We start from the raw sequence: 13,550 nt of genomic DNA on the forward strand, positions 1-13,550 counted from the left end.
GCCTCTTATCAATTTCTGTTGATTAAGGAGGCCAAGAACCCTGGTCCGTAACAGTCCTTGCCCTGGTTGAGGCCCTAATCTAGCGTACTGTTGAGTCAGATAATGCAATTTAACAGTAGTTATTGAGCACCTACTGTGTGCCAGGCACCATTATAAATTCTTTGGCTTTGTCTATTATCAGTAAAGCTCTGGGCAGTGACAAAAACAACAGTAAGTAGTGCCTGGGATGGCAAGAGTTGCCCAAGATATCTGCACACTCCAGCGCCAGCCTGCGGCCAGGCCTCCAGAGGAAGGTGGCAGTACTGGAGGGCTGCTGCGTGCGAGATGTCTGCAGCTTGTCCAGGGGTCTGTCCCAGGACCCTCATTCTTCGAAGTCTGGCTCCTGAAATGTCAACCCCTCTCTGTACCTTGGACAGAGCCATATAAGTTGCAGCTTCTACAGGCAAGGGGCAAGACCTCCCATGAAGTTTGCCTTTTCCCCCAGAAAGCACAGGGCACACGTTGGGCTGGGAACACCTTTTATTTGGCCACATGCATCAGGGGTAGGAGAACTGCTTTCTTTCCAGCAGGAAGGAGAGGCAGGAACGTGGTCCGACAGGGTGGGGAGGTCCTGGGAATGGCAGTTCCAAGGGTAGGGTGGGCGCTTGGAATGCTCTCCAAGCCACAGAGTGCCTGGCCTAGGCATGGAGGTGGACAGGTGGTCCTTGAACGCCCCCCCCATCCCACTCATCCAGGCCTCACACATCCCAGCTCTCAGGGCCCGACCCTGCCCCCCACCTGCCCTGAGTTGCCTTGTGCAGGATTCCAGGGGGGTCTTTTGGAGAGCCGTGCCCTCACTTAATACACATGTGGCTTCTGGGGCTTCACTGACAGTGAAGAGAGTCCAGACTTGGCCGGGACCCCACCCCACCCTGGGCCTGCCTATCTCAGACCAGGCCTGAGCCTCTGGACCGAAGCCACCTCGCTAAGCAGGCGGACAGAGTGAGAAAGCCTGGGAGTGGCAGAGAATGGGCAGAGGATGGGCCAGCAGAGCCATCCTTCCACTCCCAGACCTGTCTGAGCTACATCATCGCTCAGCATCTGTATTATGCAGGGCAGCCACAGGCTTGCCAGATGTCCTGACTGTCCCAGGTCAGACGGCCCTCAAAGAAGACAGTGAGAAATGACCCAGCAAGGGAAGGTAGACACATAGATCTAGGTTACCAGCAGAGCTTGGAGACCCTCCCTCAGAGGCATCTGGGGGAACACCATGCACCCCCCCAACCTCAGGGGCCCCCTCATTCAGGTTGAGACCCCCGGGCAGAGAGCTAGCTACCCATAACATATGAAGGCTGTACAAACGAAGAGGCTCCATGAAGAGGCAACTGGGGGGGGCAAGGGTGAACTAGGAAGTCTGGGAGAGCCTGGCCTCTACCTCCCCTTCCCAAGCCCAGCCCATCTCTGACAGCAGTTTATCAGTTGGGGTTAGGTGGCTGGGGGCTCGAGGGCGTCATGGCAGTGGGGGCCCGATGGTGATGCTGCTGTTGGTGACCCTCGGGCCGTACCAGCCGGCCCAGTAGTGAGTGTCCACGCCGCCGTGCTGAAACCAGATGTAGCGGACGCCGGGTGGATAGTTGGAGAACGTGTGGGAGACCTGGGGGGCGGGGGCAGGTGGAGGGAAGGAGAGAGGTCAGGGGAGTTGACCCTGAGCGGGGTACTGCCTGAGGGGGTGAGGGGACCAGGACGGGCTGAGGTCTCAGTGCTCAACCCAGAGTCAGCAGAATGGAATTCTAGTCCTCACTCTGATTTGGGGCAGACCACCTCCCCTGTCTGTGTCTCCTCAGTTTCCTCATCTGTAAAATGGAGCAAAATCCTGCTGGATCCACTCCACGGGATTATCTAAGTGCAGATCAAATGAACTGAAGGAAATTTTGCAAGCTGCCAAACGATGTCCAATACACTCATCACTGAGCACATGTGGCTATTTAAGTTAAAATTAATTAAAGTTGGATAAAATTAAAAATTCAGTTCCTAGTCGTACTATGAACTGGCTCTTATTAAGTTTTCAATTGTCACATGTGGCTCTTGGCTACCAAACTGGACAGGGCAGACAGACCATTTCTTTCTTTCTCTCTTTTTTTTTTTTTTTTTTTTGGCTGTGCTACACCGCTTGCAGGATCTTAGTTCTCTGACCAGGGACTGAACCTGGGGCCATGGCAGTGAAAGCACCGAGTCCAGACCAGGGAAGTCCCAGACAGACCATTTCTATCACTGCAGAAAGGTCTACTGGAGAGCACTCGTCTGGATCAAGAGTTGGCAAACTATGGTCTAGGGGCCCACTGCCAGTTTTTGTAAATAAAGTTTTATTGGAACACAGTCATGCCCATTTGCTAAAGCTGCTTTCACAACACAACGGCAGAGTTGATGAGCTGAGTAGTTGTGATACAGTAAAACCTGCAAAGCTTAAACTATTTGTATCTGGCCTTTTAAGAAAAAGTTCACTGAACCCTAACCTAGATAATAGTAATAACTGATATTAGTAATTAATAATAGTCAATCTTTTTGAACATGGCTTTACCAGCATCATCTCACTGATAATCTTTGAGAGCTCAGAGCAGCCAAAGCCCAGGTAAGAAGCAGCAGAACTGGGATCTCAACTTGGGCCTGTCTGACTGCAGTCTCAGCCTTGGACAATGTGCCCCCTGTCCCCTTCCCGGCTCACACACCTCCCTCCACTTGGCATCGCTCTTCTGCTGGATGGTTGCTGGGTCTGGCTGGAAGGTCCCCAGAGGCGCATGCGCTGACGACAGGAGCTGAACACACAGCTGGTACTTGGACCCGCAGTCTGGCCTGGCTGCGAACCTGCAGGCAGAGGAAGGGCCCTTCAGGGCCTTGGAGATGGGGGGGCAGGGTGCGGGTGGGGCACCTGAGTGGCAGGGCCCCCCCCAAACCCTCGCCCCAAGCACTCACCAGTCCTTCACCTCGATGTCTGGCCGTGTGGTGTCCATCAGCTCCTCCCAATACCCTTCAGCCTTGAGGTCCACCACCTGGGACTTGAGGCAGGTGCTGGGGGTGGGTGGAGGGGTGGGAGGGGCTGGGGCTCGCCACTAGGGCACTGGGGGGCTAGGACTGCCCCTCCCAGAGCAGGAGAGACCCCAAGGTGCAGTGACTTGGGCTCCCCCCCCCCCCGCCCCGAGACCCCTCGGATCTTACTAATAAGAAGTCACGAAGTATTTCTTGACCTGGTCATTGGGGAATTCCTGCCTCTGGTCTCCAGAGAGCTCCTCCACCTTCCACTCATCGCCTCCATTCACGTCCAGGCTCCAGAACTCAAACCCCTCTGGTGGGAAAGCAGAGTTCGTATCAAAGGGAAGCCCCTCAGTGGCCGCCTCCCAAGTGCCCCTCGCTCCTGGCACCTCTCCCTGGATTTCAGCAGCTGCCCTCAAGCCTCGTGCTGAGGAACCCTGCACATCAACAGTGCCTGCCTTGTACTAGGTGCTGCCTGTGTGCCAGGCACCATGGTAACTGATTTCTACTGGGAATCCTGATGATGGGAACAACCAGACTACTTCTGGGATGGAATGCTCTGGTGCCGGTCAGACAGATCTGGGTCTAGTCCCGGCTCTACCAACACTGGGCTCTGTGACCTTAGGCAAGCTGCTTTCTCTCTGAGCCTTGGTTTTGTCCTCTGTAAACCGGGGTCAAGAACAGGGGCTGGCAAACTTTTTCCATAAAGGGTCAGAATACTTTAGGTTTTGTGGGCTACGTGTTGACTCTATCACATAGTGTCTTGTTTTGTTTGTTTGTTTAAGATTTTTTTTTTTTTTTTTTTGCGGTACGCGGGCCTCTCACTGTTGTGGCCTCTCCCGTTGCGGAGCACAGGCTCCGGACACGCAGGCTCAGTGGCCATGGCTCACGGGCCCAGCTGCTCCGCAGCATGTGGGATCCTCCTGGACCGGGGCACGAACCCGTGTCCCCTGCATCGGCAGGCGGACTCTCAACCACTGCGCCACCAGGGAAGCCCTTTTTGTTTGTTTTTTAAATAACCCTTTAAAACCATAAAAACTATTCGTAGCTCCTAGGCCAGATTTGGCTTATGGACCATAGTTTGTCAACATGCTGGTGAAGAACATGGCCGTTGGGGAGTCAAGTGAGGCAGGCATCTGAAAGCTCTGGACAGCTTGGGGTTGTTTTACTATCATTTTGCTCCAGAATTTGGCCACATAATAGAGATTGAGGTTCTCATGCCATCAAAGTGTCTACTTAGTCATTTACAGCACAGCAAGGGAAAAGAGGGGGCTCTGGATGACCGCAGAAGTCTTGTTTTACCTTTTGTTGGAATGTGCTGGGAAGAAGACCGGATCTCTCATTCTCTCATAAGCAAAGCCCCCTTTGTCTTCTGGGCAGTCCTAGTAGGCCTAGTCCTGGAGTCTGGGAGCCAGGCCAAGAAAATATGGCTCTGACTTCCTGGTCTTGTGTCTTGGGCACAATTCATTCCAACTGGCCAACATTCCCTCTCCTAGGAAAGGTCACTGGGGAAATAACCTTCAGAGTGGAATAAGAGTGGAACAATGCCACTCTTGGCCTCAGTTTTCCCATCTGAAAAATGGGTGCCTAATAGTACCTACCTCTTAGGATTATTGTGAGAAAGGAATTAAACCCCCCAAAGTGCCTGGCTGGCTCATAGTAAGTGCCTAATGAATGTTAGCTGGTATCATGACAGTGTGTGTGTTTGGGGGCACATCATACTCAGTCTGCACCCCACCTTCGGCGCACGGGTTATGCAGGAGGTTCTTGTGGAGGCTGCGGAGGAAGTAGAAGACCTTCCAGTCGGCCACGGGCTGGTCCCAGTCTTTGGTAATGAAGCCCTCACGCAGGCATTTGCGCTTCCAGAGGGTCACGAGGTCGATGAGGTCTCGCCAGAGGCTGCAGACCAGGCGGCAACGCAGCAGCAGCTGGCGGGCGGGCACGTGCGTGAACAACTCCAACAGGATGTTCTCGGGCAGCTCGTTGATGTTCCCCACCGCCATGGCTCTCCTGTGGTTGTTGAAAGCTACACTACAGACCTGATCCTCTCCCCAGGACCCAATATTCGCAGCACCCCGTGGTGGTGGAGGTTGCCTCCCAGCACTGCCATTGACTATCTCAGGAAAGTCACTGGGCCTCTCTGAGCCTCAGTTTCCTCCTCTGTAAAATGGGGCCAGGAACAATACTTACCTCCTAGAGGGGGTACAAGGAGCTTGGAACACAGCAGAAGCTCAGTAAAAGGTGAGCTCTGATTTTTTTTACTGGCACCTCACAGTAGCCTCTAAGGGAGGCTAAGGAGGCAGAAGAGGTATCAGGATCTGCCCAAGGTCACACAGACAGGAGCAGAGGGGAAAGGAGCCTGAGCCTCCTCTGAATCTAGAGCCAGCTTTTTTCAATAGGTCGGACGGTCTTTAGCATGGAAATCACAATTCGCAGCCCCGCAGCCTGTCTGGTACCTTCCGCATTCTCTCTCCCATCCTCAAAACGGAGGAGCGGAGATATGGGGCGGGGGGCGGGGGCAGGGATAATTATCATTGTCTCCGACCGAGGCCCAAAGGGCCCTAGCCACTTTTTCGAGACCACGGAGTAAATCCTCTGCCTGGCTGGGACTGGAGAAGGGGTGGGCGATGGGGAGCGGGCTTTCCTATACCCCCACCCCCATCCCCGTGGCTGGGCTCCAGCCCCGGGCGTCCCCGCGCGCCTTCGACTTCCCATCCCTCCTCGTGGCTTTCAAATGTTTCCCAAAGTCTAGGCTTGGACCCCTGCGCATCGATGGCGACCCCAGCTCTGGTTCCTGCTCGCGCCGCCTCTCGAGGCCGCGCCGCGCAACCCCGCCGCCTGGGCCTTGTCCGCGCGGGCCTCCCTCGGCGCACTGCTGCTGGGCCCGGAACCGCCGAGCCCGCCCGCCCGGCCCCCGCACCCCGCGTCCCCGCCCCGGCGCTCCCCGCGCCCACTCCCGCCGGTCACCTGCCCTCTGCCACCGCTGTGCGATCCCGCTCCGTAGCAGAGGCTGAGCCAGCCTCCGCCTGCGGTCGCCGGTGGATGCAGCCCCGCCCCAGCCCGCCGAGCCCCGCCCCGGCCCCGCCTCCACGGCCCGCTCCGGTCCCCGGCCCGCGGGGAGCACCCGGCTTGGGGTGCGCCCCCCACGGATGTAGGAAAATTACCTGGGGCGGGGCGGTGTCGTGCCGGGAGGAGCCTCTGCCCACACCCTCCGCATGACCCAGACTCTCCCAGCCTCCTCGCCGCCTCCTCCCAGCAGCCACCCCAGGAGGGTGCTGGGAGACGCCCCGAATCGGACTCCCACCCGCCCCCATTAAAAAAAAAAAAAAAGAAACGACTCCCGACCTTTCTTGGCCTCCTGGGTCCGCCAAGGAACCGGGAGCCTCAGGCCTCGGGCCGATCGCTCCGGACTGTGGGGCGTCCCGGCGCGGGGCCAAAGGCGGGGCGGGGGCGGAGGCGGGGGCCTTTAAGAGGCGCGTCCGGCCGGGACCCGACCCAGACGTGAGCAGCGCCTGGACTCGCCGCCGCCGCCGCCGCCGCCGCCGCCGCCGCCACCGCCGCCGCGGGACTCGGACAGCCCGCCCGCAGCGCTCCGGGTCCTCCTCCTCTCGCGACAGCGCTCTGCAGCGATGGACGGAGACGGTGACCCAGGTAGCCGCCGCCGCCGGATCCACTCGCTCAGCCCTGGAGGGGTGACCGGGGCAGGCGGGCGAGTGCTACGGAGAGGGGGCATCAGAGAGCGAGGGGGCCCCGATACACAGAGCGACACACTTTCACCCAAGCAAAGCCCTTGAGACAGTCTCAAAGGAGCACAGTCCTCTGGTGTCTTGATCTGCCGGAGGCCTTGAGAGATGACAGGAAGAGAGGGAGGACTCCCGGGTCCCATTTACCCGGGAAATAGCGTATGAGTAATCCCACGTTCCCACCTCCTGAGGGTCTATTGGACCCGGGTCTGGGACCTATCTGGGATGGAAGAGGCCACAAGTCTTTTTATTCCATCAGCTTCTTCCATTCCAACTCTGGGCCGTGAAATGCCTGAATCCCCATGAATTTCTTGGGGTTACTGGCCTCTCCTCACCCCATCCCAGCCTTCCTCCTGGGATCCCTTGTCTGGAGGGGCTGTCCTTCATTTGGGTGGCTGGATGTCCAGTGGGAACCAGGCTGGTGGTGAGGGAGAGTTGGGACATCAGCTCTAGCCGATGCTCAGGGCCCTTTGAGACTGCCCAGTCATCTTGTCTGGCACCAAAGATCCCCCGCTCCCCATCTCTAGAACTCTCCGCTGGACCTGTAGGGGTTGCCTGCTGAGTTGGGGTGGGAACAAGACCTGCCCCCACCCCTTCCTCACCAGGCCCATCTGAGAGTGGCCAGTTGCTTGGGGAGACAATGGGAAACAGACTGATGCTCACTCAGGCAGCTGAGCTCCCCACCCCGTCCCTCCAGCCCTGAAAATCCTACCTCCTTCCGCTCTTGCCCCCAATCCGTGGCCCCCTTGCCCCACCCTTTATAGGGCCCCAGAATGGGTTCCTGCTTCTTCCCAGGGCCCAGCTATTCCCTAGACCCAGGGGCCCAATCCAGGTGAGTGAATAAGCCTCGGAGGCAGCTTCCAGGGGCCAGATAACTTTCCGAAGGCAACAATGTGGGGAGTTGTGTGTGCTCAAGAGGGGGTGGGGGGGCCTGTAATCAGATCTGGGGCCTTGAGTGCCAGGCCTGGGGCCAGGAGAGGGGACTGGGCGAGGTGCACCTTTCGGGGGAGCATCAGGTGTCCACCAGGGCCAGGGCAGGGCAGGGCAGGGGGAGGGGTGGAGAGGTGAGGGCACTGGGCCCAGCTCCCCAGAGAGCTGTGGCAGCAAGATGGGCAGGTGACATGGCTTCAGGGCAGGCATTTTCCTCTCCGCCATCCCACAGTTCTGCGGTGTGACTTGGGAGAAGTCAGTAAGACTCTCTGGGCCTCAGTTTCCTCCTTGCCAAAAGGGCAGTGTGAAGCCCCACATCATAAAGATGTGGCAAAAAAAACCCAAAAAACAAAAAACTAACAATGAAGGGAACTGTGCTGAATAATAAGATTCACTAAATAAGATTTACTGAGGACTCACTGTGTGCTCTGGGCTCCAAAGACGTAAACCCTGATTGGGCTCCCGGGGGGTTGAGAGTGTGGGCGGCGGGGAAATGCTGCGTATGAGGAGGTGAAGGGCTGGCTGCCCAGGGTCTGGCAACACCCAGCCTTGGGTCTAGGCCCTGCTCGTTCTGCCCCTGGTGCCTGGCCTGTTTCCACCACCACCTTGGCTTTCCAGGGCCCAGCACTTAGGACTCCCCCACCCCCACTGTCCTAGATCTGAGAGCAGTGGCCTCCCCCATCACCCAGAGTGGCTCTGTCACCTCCACACTGTCTTTCCCTCCTCCACTCGGTATCCACTTATTCAAGGCTTCAATGGCCCAGCTGAGGCCAGCCAGGATCCAGGAGACAGTCCAGCCCACGGCTCCTGATATCAGTCCCTCTTCTCATAATTTGGAATGCCCTTGCCCCCTCCTCAGAAGAGTTGAACATCAGATGACTGTCTGATTGGCCTGGGATTACCCCCATTTTACAGAGGAGGAAGCTGAGGGCCAGGAATAGGAAAAGGAGTGAAGAAACCTTCTTTCCCAAGCACTTACTACATCTCCCTATTTGATATACATGTTCTCTTTTAACGAGCTTCCCTCCCCCATCCCCAAGCCCCTGTTCTCCCTTCCCTTCAGGCCTCAGATCCCCGTATCCCCTGCCTGAATACCAGCAGTGTGACCTTTGGCAGGTCACTCCCCATCTTTGAACCTGAGCATTTTCATCTGTGAAATCAAAATCTTAACCCTCAACTCAACGAATCATTTTCCCAGGGCTGTGATGGTTAAAGGTGGCTCTGGAGCCAGACTGCCTGGGTTCAAATCCAGGCTCCGACCACTCATTTGCTGCGTGATCCTGGGTGGTTTTACCTCTCTGTCCCTGTTTCCTCATCAGGGAAATAGGGATGGTGATAGGGACAACCTAGAAGAGATGCTGTGAGGATTTAAAGAGTAAAAATTAAAACGCTCAGAATGGTGCCTAACACTTGCTAAGTGACAGGGAGCCAGGCAGGGCGCCAGATGCCAAGCATGGGGGATGAAGCAGTGAGTTTCCCAGACCCGGTTCCTGTCCTCATTCCCTCAGTCTAGTCCCCGGGAAAGGTGTTTATAAACCGTCAAACCCTTGGACAAAAGCTAGGAAGGACGGAACTCCCAGCGGTGAGGTGAGAGGATGCTGTAGTAGGGGAAGCTGGGGAGGGCTCCCCTGAGGAGGTGACCGGAGCAGGGATCTTAGAGGGCCGTTGAGAGGGCTAAGGGGCTTCATTGTGTCAGGAGTATCATCAGTTCCTGCTGTCGGCTCAGGTATGGGGTTTACTGGCACTGCAGGGGAAACTGAGGCCTCTGAGGCCACTCTTCAGACTTGGAGCTGATCTGTGGCCCCGGGCTCCTGGGCCTCCTCCACAGGGTCCCAGGCTCTGGTCACGGAAACTCCGGCGCCCGCTGAGGACTGTCCGAGCGCGGGTGGGGGCGGACGCCTTTCACATCGCGGCCGTGGCGCGCGGCGGGGGCAGTCTGGGGGGAGTCTCAGCCGCGCCCCGCCCGCCCGCCCGCAGAGAGCGTGGGCCAGCCGGAGGAGGCGAGCCCGGAGGAGCAGCAGCAGGAGGCCGGCGCGGAGGAGGCGAGCGGCGGGGAGGAGCGGCCCGAGGACGAGGGGGAGGAGGAGGAGGCCGCGTACCTGGACGAGCTGCCCGAGCCGCTGCTGCTTCGCGTGCTGGCCGAGCTGCCCGCCGCCGAGCTGGTGCAGGCCTGCCGCCTGGTGTGCCTGCGCTGGAAGGAGCTGGTCGACGGCTCTCCCCTGTGGCTGCTCAAGTGCCAGCAAGAGGGTCTGGTACCCGAGGGCGGCCCCGAGGAAGAGCGCGACCACTGGCAGCAGTTCTACTTCCTGAGCAAGAGGCGGCGCAACCTGCTGCGCAACCCGTGCGGGGAAGGTGAGGGGTCGCGCCCTGCCAGCCCGGCCTGGGGAGCTCAGCTTCCCCTTCTGTACCATGGGCAGTAACAAGGCCAGCCTGCTTTGAGGGGTGGATGAGATAAGGCGCTTGGCGCAGTGCCCAGCACAGAGTAGCCCCAGTACAGACTGTAGTATTATCCTCCTGTCCTGCTCCGGGGCGCGGGAAGTCGGGGAGGCGGGCGGGAGTTGTCTCTCTCCCAGATCCTTCCACCCCCCAGGGAGCTGGGGCAAGACAGGCCCCGCGGAGGACCCTCCTGGGAGGGAGAGAGAAGCTGGGGACAAACAGGAAGTGCTCACCATTCACGCCCACCATCGTCTGCCCACCGCGACACCATTCAAGGACCACGTTCATCCTCCCCCCCACGATAGGGGCAAGAGCCACCCTGCCACACCCTCGCAGGGGCTGGGTGACCAGCGTGGGGCTGTGGTGTTCCTACAGAGGACTTGGAGGGCTGGTGCGACGTGGAGCACGGTGGGGACGGCTGGAGGGTGGAGGAGCTGCCCGGAGACTGCGGGGTGGAATTCATCCACGACGAGAGTGTCAAGAAGTACTTCGCCTCCTCCTTCGAGTAAGGAGAAGGGGGATGGATGAGAAGGGGGGGAGGGGACCTCCACTCAGTCCTAACCCCCAGTCTCCCAGGTGGTGTCGCAAAGCGCAGGTCATTGACCTGCAGGCTGAGGGCTACTGGGAGGAGCTGCTGGACACCACTCAGCCGGCCATCGTGGTGAAGGACTGGTGAGCGGCCGTGGGGGAAGGGGAGCAGGGTTGAGGGGCGAACTGGAACCGGCTACTCTGCTTGAGAGACCGCTGCCTCCCTACTCTAGAGCTTGCAGTCACGTGACCATGGGTTTTCAGGAGAAGGTGAAAATCCATCTCCCCTCCTGAGTTTTAAATGTTGGCAATTTTTTTTGTTTTTGTTTTTTAATATCCACCTGCTGTCCCAACAAAAAGTGTCCCTGTGGTTTGGCTTTGGTCCCAACACTGGGTCTGGCCCATCTGGGGTTTAGTCCTTGGGTTTGGGCAAGTCACTTTCTCTCTCCGGCCTCGGTTTCCTTATCTGTAAAATGGGAACATTGGTATTACCGGTCAGCAGGGTTAACTCCTGTAGAGGGTTGGGCCCGAGTACCTGCTCAGCAGGGCTGAAGACTTCCCCGGGCGCTTCCTCCCTCCCTCCCTCGGGGCAGGTACTCGGGCCGCAGAGACGCCGGCTGCCTGTACGAGCTCACGGTGAAGCTGCTGTCAGAGCACGAGGACGTGCTGGCCGAGTTCAACAGCGGGCAGGTGGCAGTGCCACAAGACAGCGACGACGGTGGCTGGATTGAGGTGAGCTTGGAGGCCCGGGGGCGGTGGGGCCGGGCTCGTGAAAAGCCCGCCCACGGCCCGTGTGGGCGGGTCAGGGTTGGACTGGCCGAGAGGCTTGGAGGAGGGACGCTGCGCTGAGAAATCCAGGGGGCTAGACGAGGGTCAGAGTGCCGGGGTGGGGTGACTCGGGGAGGCCTCGGGACTCCGAGCCTGACCCTCCCTCCCCCTTCCCCCTGACTCCCCACCCACAGATCTCCCACACCTTCACCGACTATGGGCCGGGCGTCCGCTTCGTCCGCTTCGAGCACGGTGGACAGGACTGCGTCTACTGGAAGGGCTGGTTCGGGGCCCGGGTGACCAACAGCAGCGTGTGGGTGGAGCCCTGAGTGACCCCTCCTCCAGCCTCCCCCAGCTGCCTTGGAGGGCCAGAGGCGCGGGGGTAGATAGGGCTTAGTCGGTAGCATCCTGACCTTCCGCACCCGACGCACTCCTCTCCCGTCCCATGCTCGAAGACCAGCCCCCTCAGAGGGAAAGATGGGTTTTGTTGGTATATATTTGCATCTAGAAAATAAGATGGGTGAGGGCGTGGGCCTGCACTGGGCCCACCACTGCTGAATCCCCTGCACCTAACACTGTGCCTGCCATGAAAATGGGCGCTCAATAAATATTATTTGTCGGAGGAAGGAATGAATGAACACAGGGATGAATGAACTCCCCTCCCTTTGTTCAGTCTCTGTCTCTTGAGGGCCCCTGGCCCAGCCTGGAAAAATACTTGGTGGGGTTCCAGCTGCTCTGGTTTCCAGGGGCCCTTGGGCGGGTGCAGAGCCAGCCGGGCCTGGTCCCGCCGGACAAAGGCTGGGATTGTGAGGCCAGGGAGTGGGGAGCTGGGCCTGGCGCCCGACTGACACCCAAGCTGCCCAAAAGCCAGAACCGAGTGTGTGTGTGGGGCCCCCCTCCTGGCCTCTCTTGATCCCTCTCCCTGTTTTTTTTTGGGTTTTTTTTTCCTGAAGGCAGGATGGTGGGTGGTGGCAGCGTCTCATCTAGGGTACCAATTCTCCTGGGCCCAGGGATGGATGCCAGTGGCTTGAGGTGGGGGATGGGGGGGTGACAGGCTGGGGGGCACAGGAAGGATCAGTTTGGTGTCCCTCTTCAGTTCATGCCCACTTCACGCTGTCCTCCTTGGCTTGGTATTGGATCGGACAAGAGTCATTAGCATCTGGTCTCATTGGTCATTTTCCAAGCCCTGCCCAGAGGCTGGCCCCTGGTACTGGTTTGAGGGGAGGGGTGGAGGGAAGGGTGTGGTGCCAGGCTCTTTACCAGGAACTCCCTTTCTGGCCTCCCCAGCAGCTCTCAAACCCAGCCCCCTCCCCAGGACTCTCAGCTGCTGGTCTTGGGGGTGGGTGAGGGTCTGAAACATCTTCTCTCCTCTCCTAAAGGATGACCAATAAAATCTCCATGCCCCTCCAGCTTTCCTTTGATTCTGAGCCCTGATGCCACCTGCTGATCAGGTGGGCTTGCAGAGTTTAAGCTGGAGCCTGCCTGCATTTGTTCATCGGTTCATTCATTCACTCATGATTCCTGATGCCCCAGCCAGGGGCCAGGCCCAGCACAGGGTCCTAAAGTTGCAGGGGTAAGTCAGACACTCCTTGTCCCAGGAAGAGTCACCAGCTTGGCCACATCGAGGATGAGGCATCTGGGGAAGGGATATATCCAGTGTCATTGGGGGCCTCCAGTCTAATGGTGGAGGCATAGTCCCTACTCTGGGAGCATCCTCAGTCAGACAAGAAAAGACAAATCCCTGAGAACTCCCGGTCTGATGGTGGAGGCACAGCCCCTTGTTCCATGAGCACCATTGGTCCTTTCTAGGGGTTTTCACAGTCCAGTGGGAGAGGCATCCTCCACACCCACCTGAGTGGCCGATCAGACAGGAGAAGCGATGCTTTGCCCTGGGAGCCCAGTTTGATGAGGAGCCATGAAGGAAGTGGGTCACCCCCATGAGCTCCCAGGTTTATGTGCAGGAGTGACAGGCAAAGCAACGCTTTCGGGTGAGGAGGGCCTGGGATGAGCGTGTTGGGAAACAGGTGGGGATGAGTCAGGAGAGGACCAGAGCCCACACCTGGGCTGAAGGAGGAGGCTGGATGGAGAGGTGCGGTGGATGTGAGAGGCCAGGAGCCTGGGTCCAGGTGTCCAGAGGAC

At 58.5% G+C, this 13,550-nt stretch overlaps 2 protein-coding genes across 3 annotated transcripts; one reads left to right on the forward strand and one right to left on the reverse strand.

Annotated features, from left to right (window-relative positions):
- Positions 1-616: 616 nt before the first annotated feature.
- FBXO44 (F-box protein 44) lies at positions 617-6,049 on the reverse strand. 2 transcript variants are annotated; one of them, XM_022598648.2, is made up of 6 exons: positions 5,974-6,049; positions 4,745-5,016; positions 3,193-3,319; positions 2,950-3,045; positions 2,706-2,841; positions 617-1,633 (listed from the first exon to the last, which is right to left on the reverse strand). In XM_022598648.2, the coding sequence occupies exons 2-6, from the start codon at positions 5,007-5,009 to the stop codon at positions 1,490-1,492; spliced, it is 768 nt and encodes a 255-aa protein (XP_022454356.1). In that variant the 5' UTR covers positions 5,010-5,016; positions 5,974-6,049; the 3' UTR covers positions 617-1,489. The 2 variants fall into 2 exon arrangements, with proteins under 2 accessions (XP_022454356.1, XP_089757389.1); XM_089901263.1 differs by lacking the exon at positions 2,950-3,045 and having other exon boundaries at positions 3,222-3,319.
- Positions 6,050-7,148: 1,099 nt separating this feature from the next.
- On the forward strand, positions 7,149-13,246 carry FBXO2 (F-box protein 2). The gene is made up of 6 exons (XM_089916490.1): positions 7,149-7,173; positions 9,549-10,031; positions 10,491-10,620; positions 10,692-10,787; positions 11,237-11,375; positions 11,606-13,246. Exons 1-6 carry the CDS (start codon positions 7,149-7,151, stop codon positions 11,738-11,740), a joined length of 1,008 nt encoding a protein of 335 aa, XP_089772616.1. The 3' UTR covers positions 11,741-13,246.
- The last annotated feature ends 304 nt before the right edge of the window (positions 13,247-13,550 follow it).

Source organism: Delphinapterus leucas, chromosome 1 (assembly GCF_059928025.1).
Source record: "Delphinapterus leucas isolate spDelLeu-1000000601 "Yukka" chromosome 1, BTC_Dleu_Yukka2, whole genome shotgun sequence".
Taxonomy (NCBI): domain Eukaryota; kingdom Metazoa; phylum Chordata; class Mammalia; order Artiodactyla; family Monodontidae; genus Delphinapterus; species Delphinapterus leucas.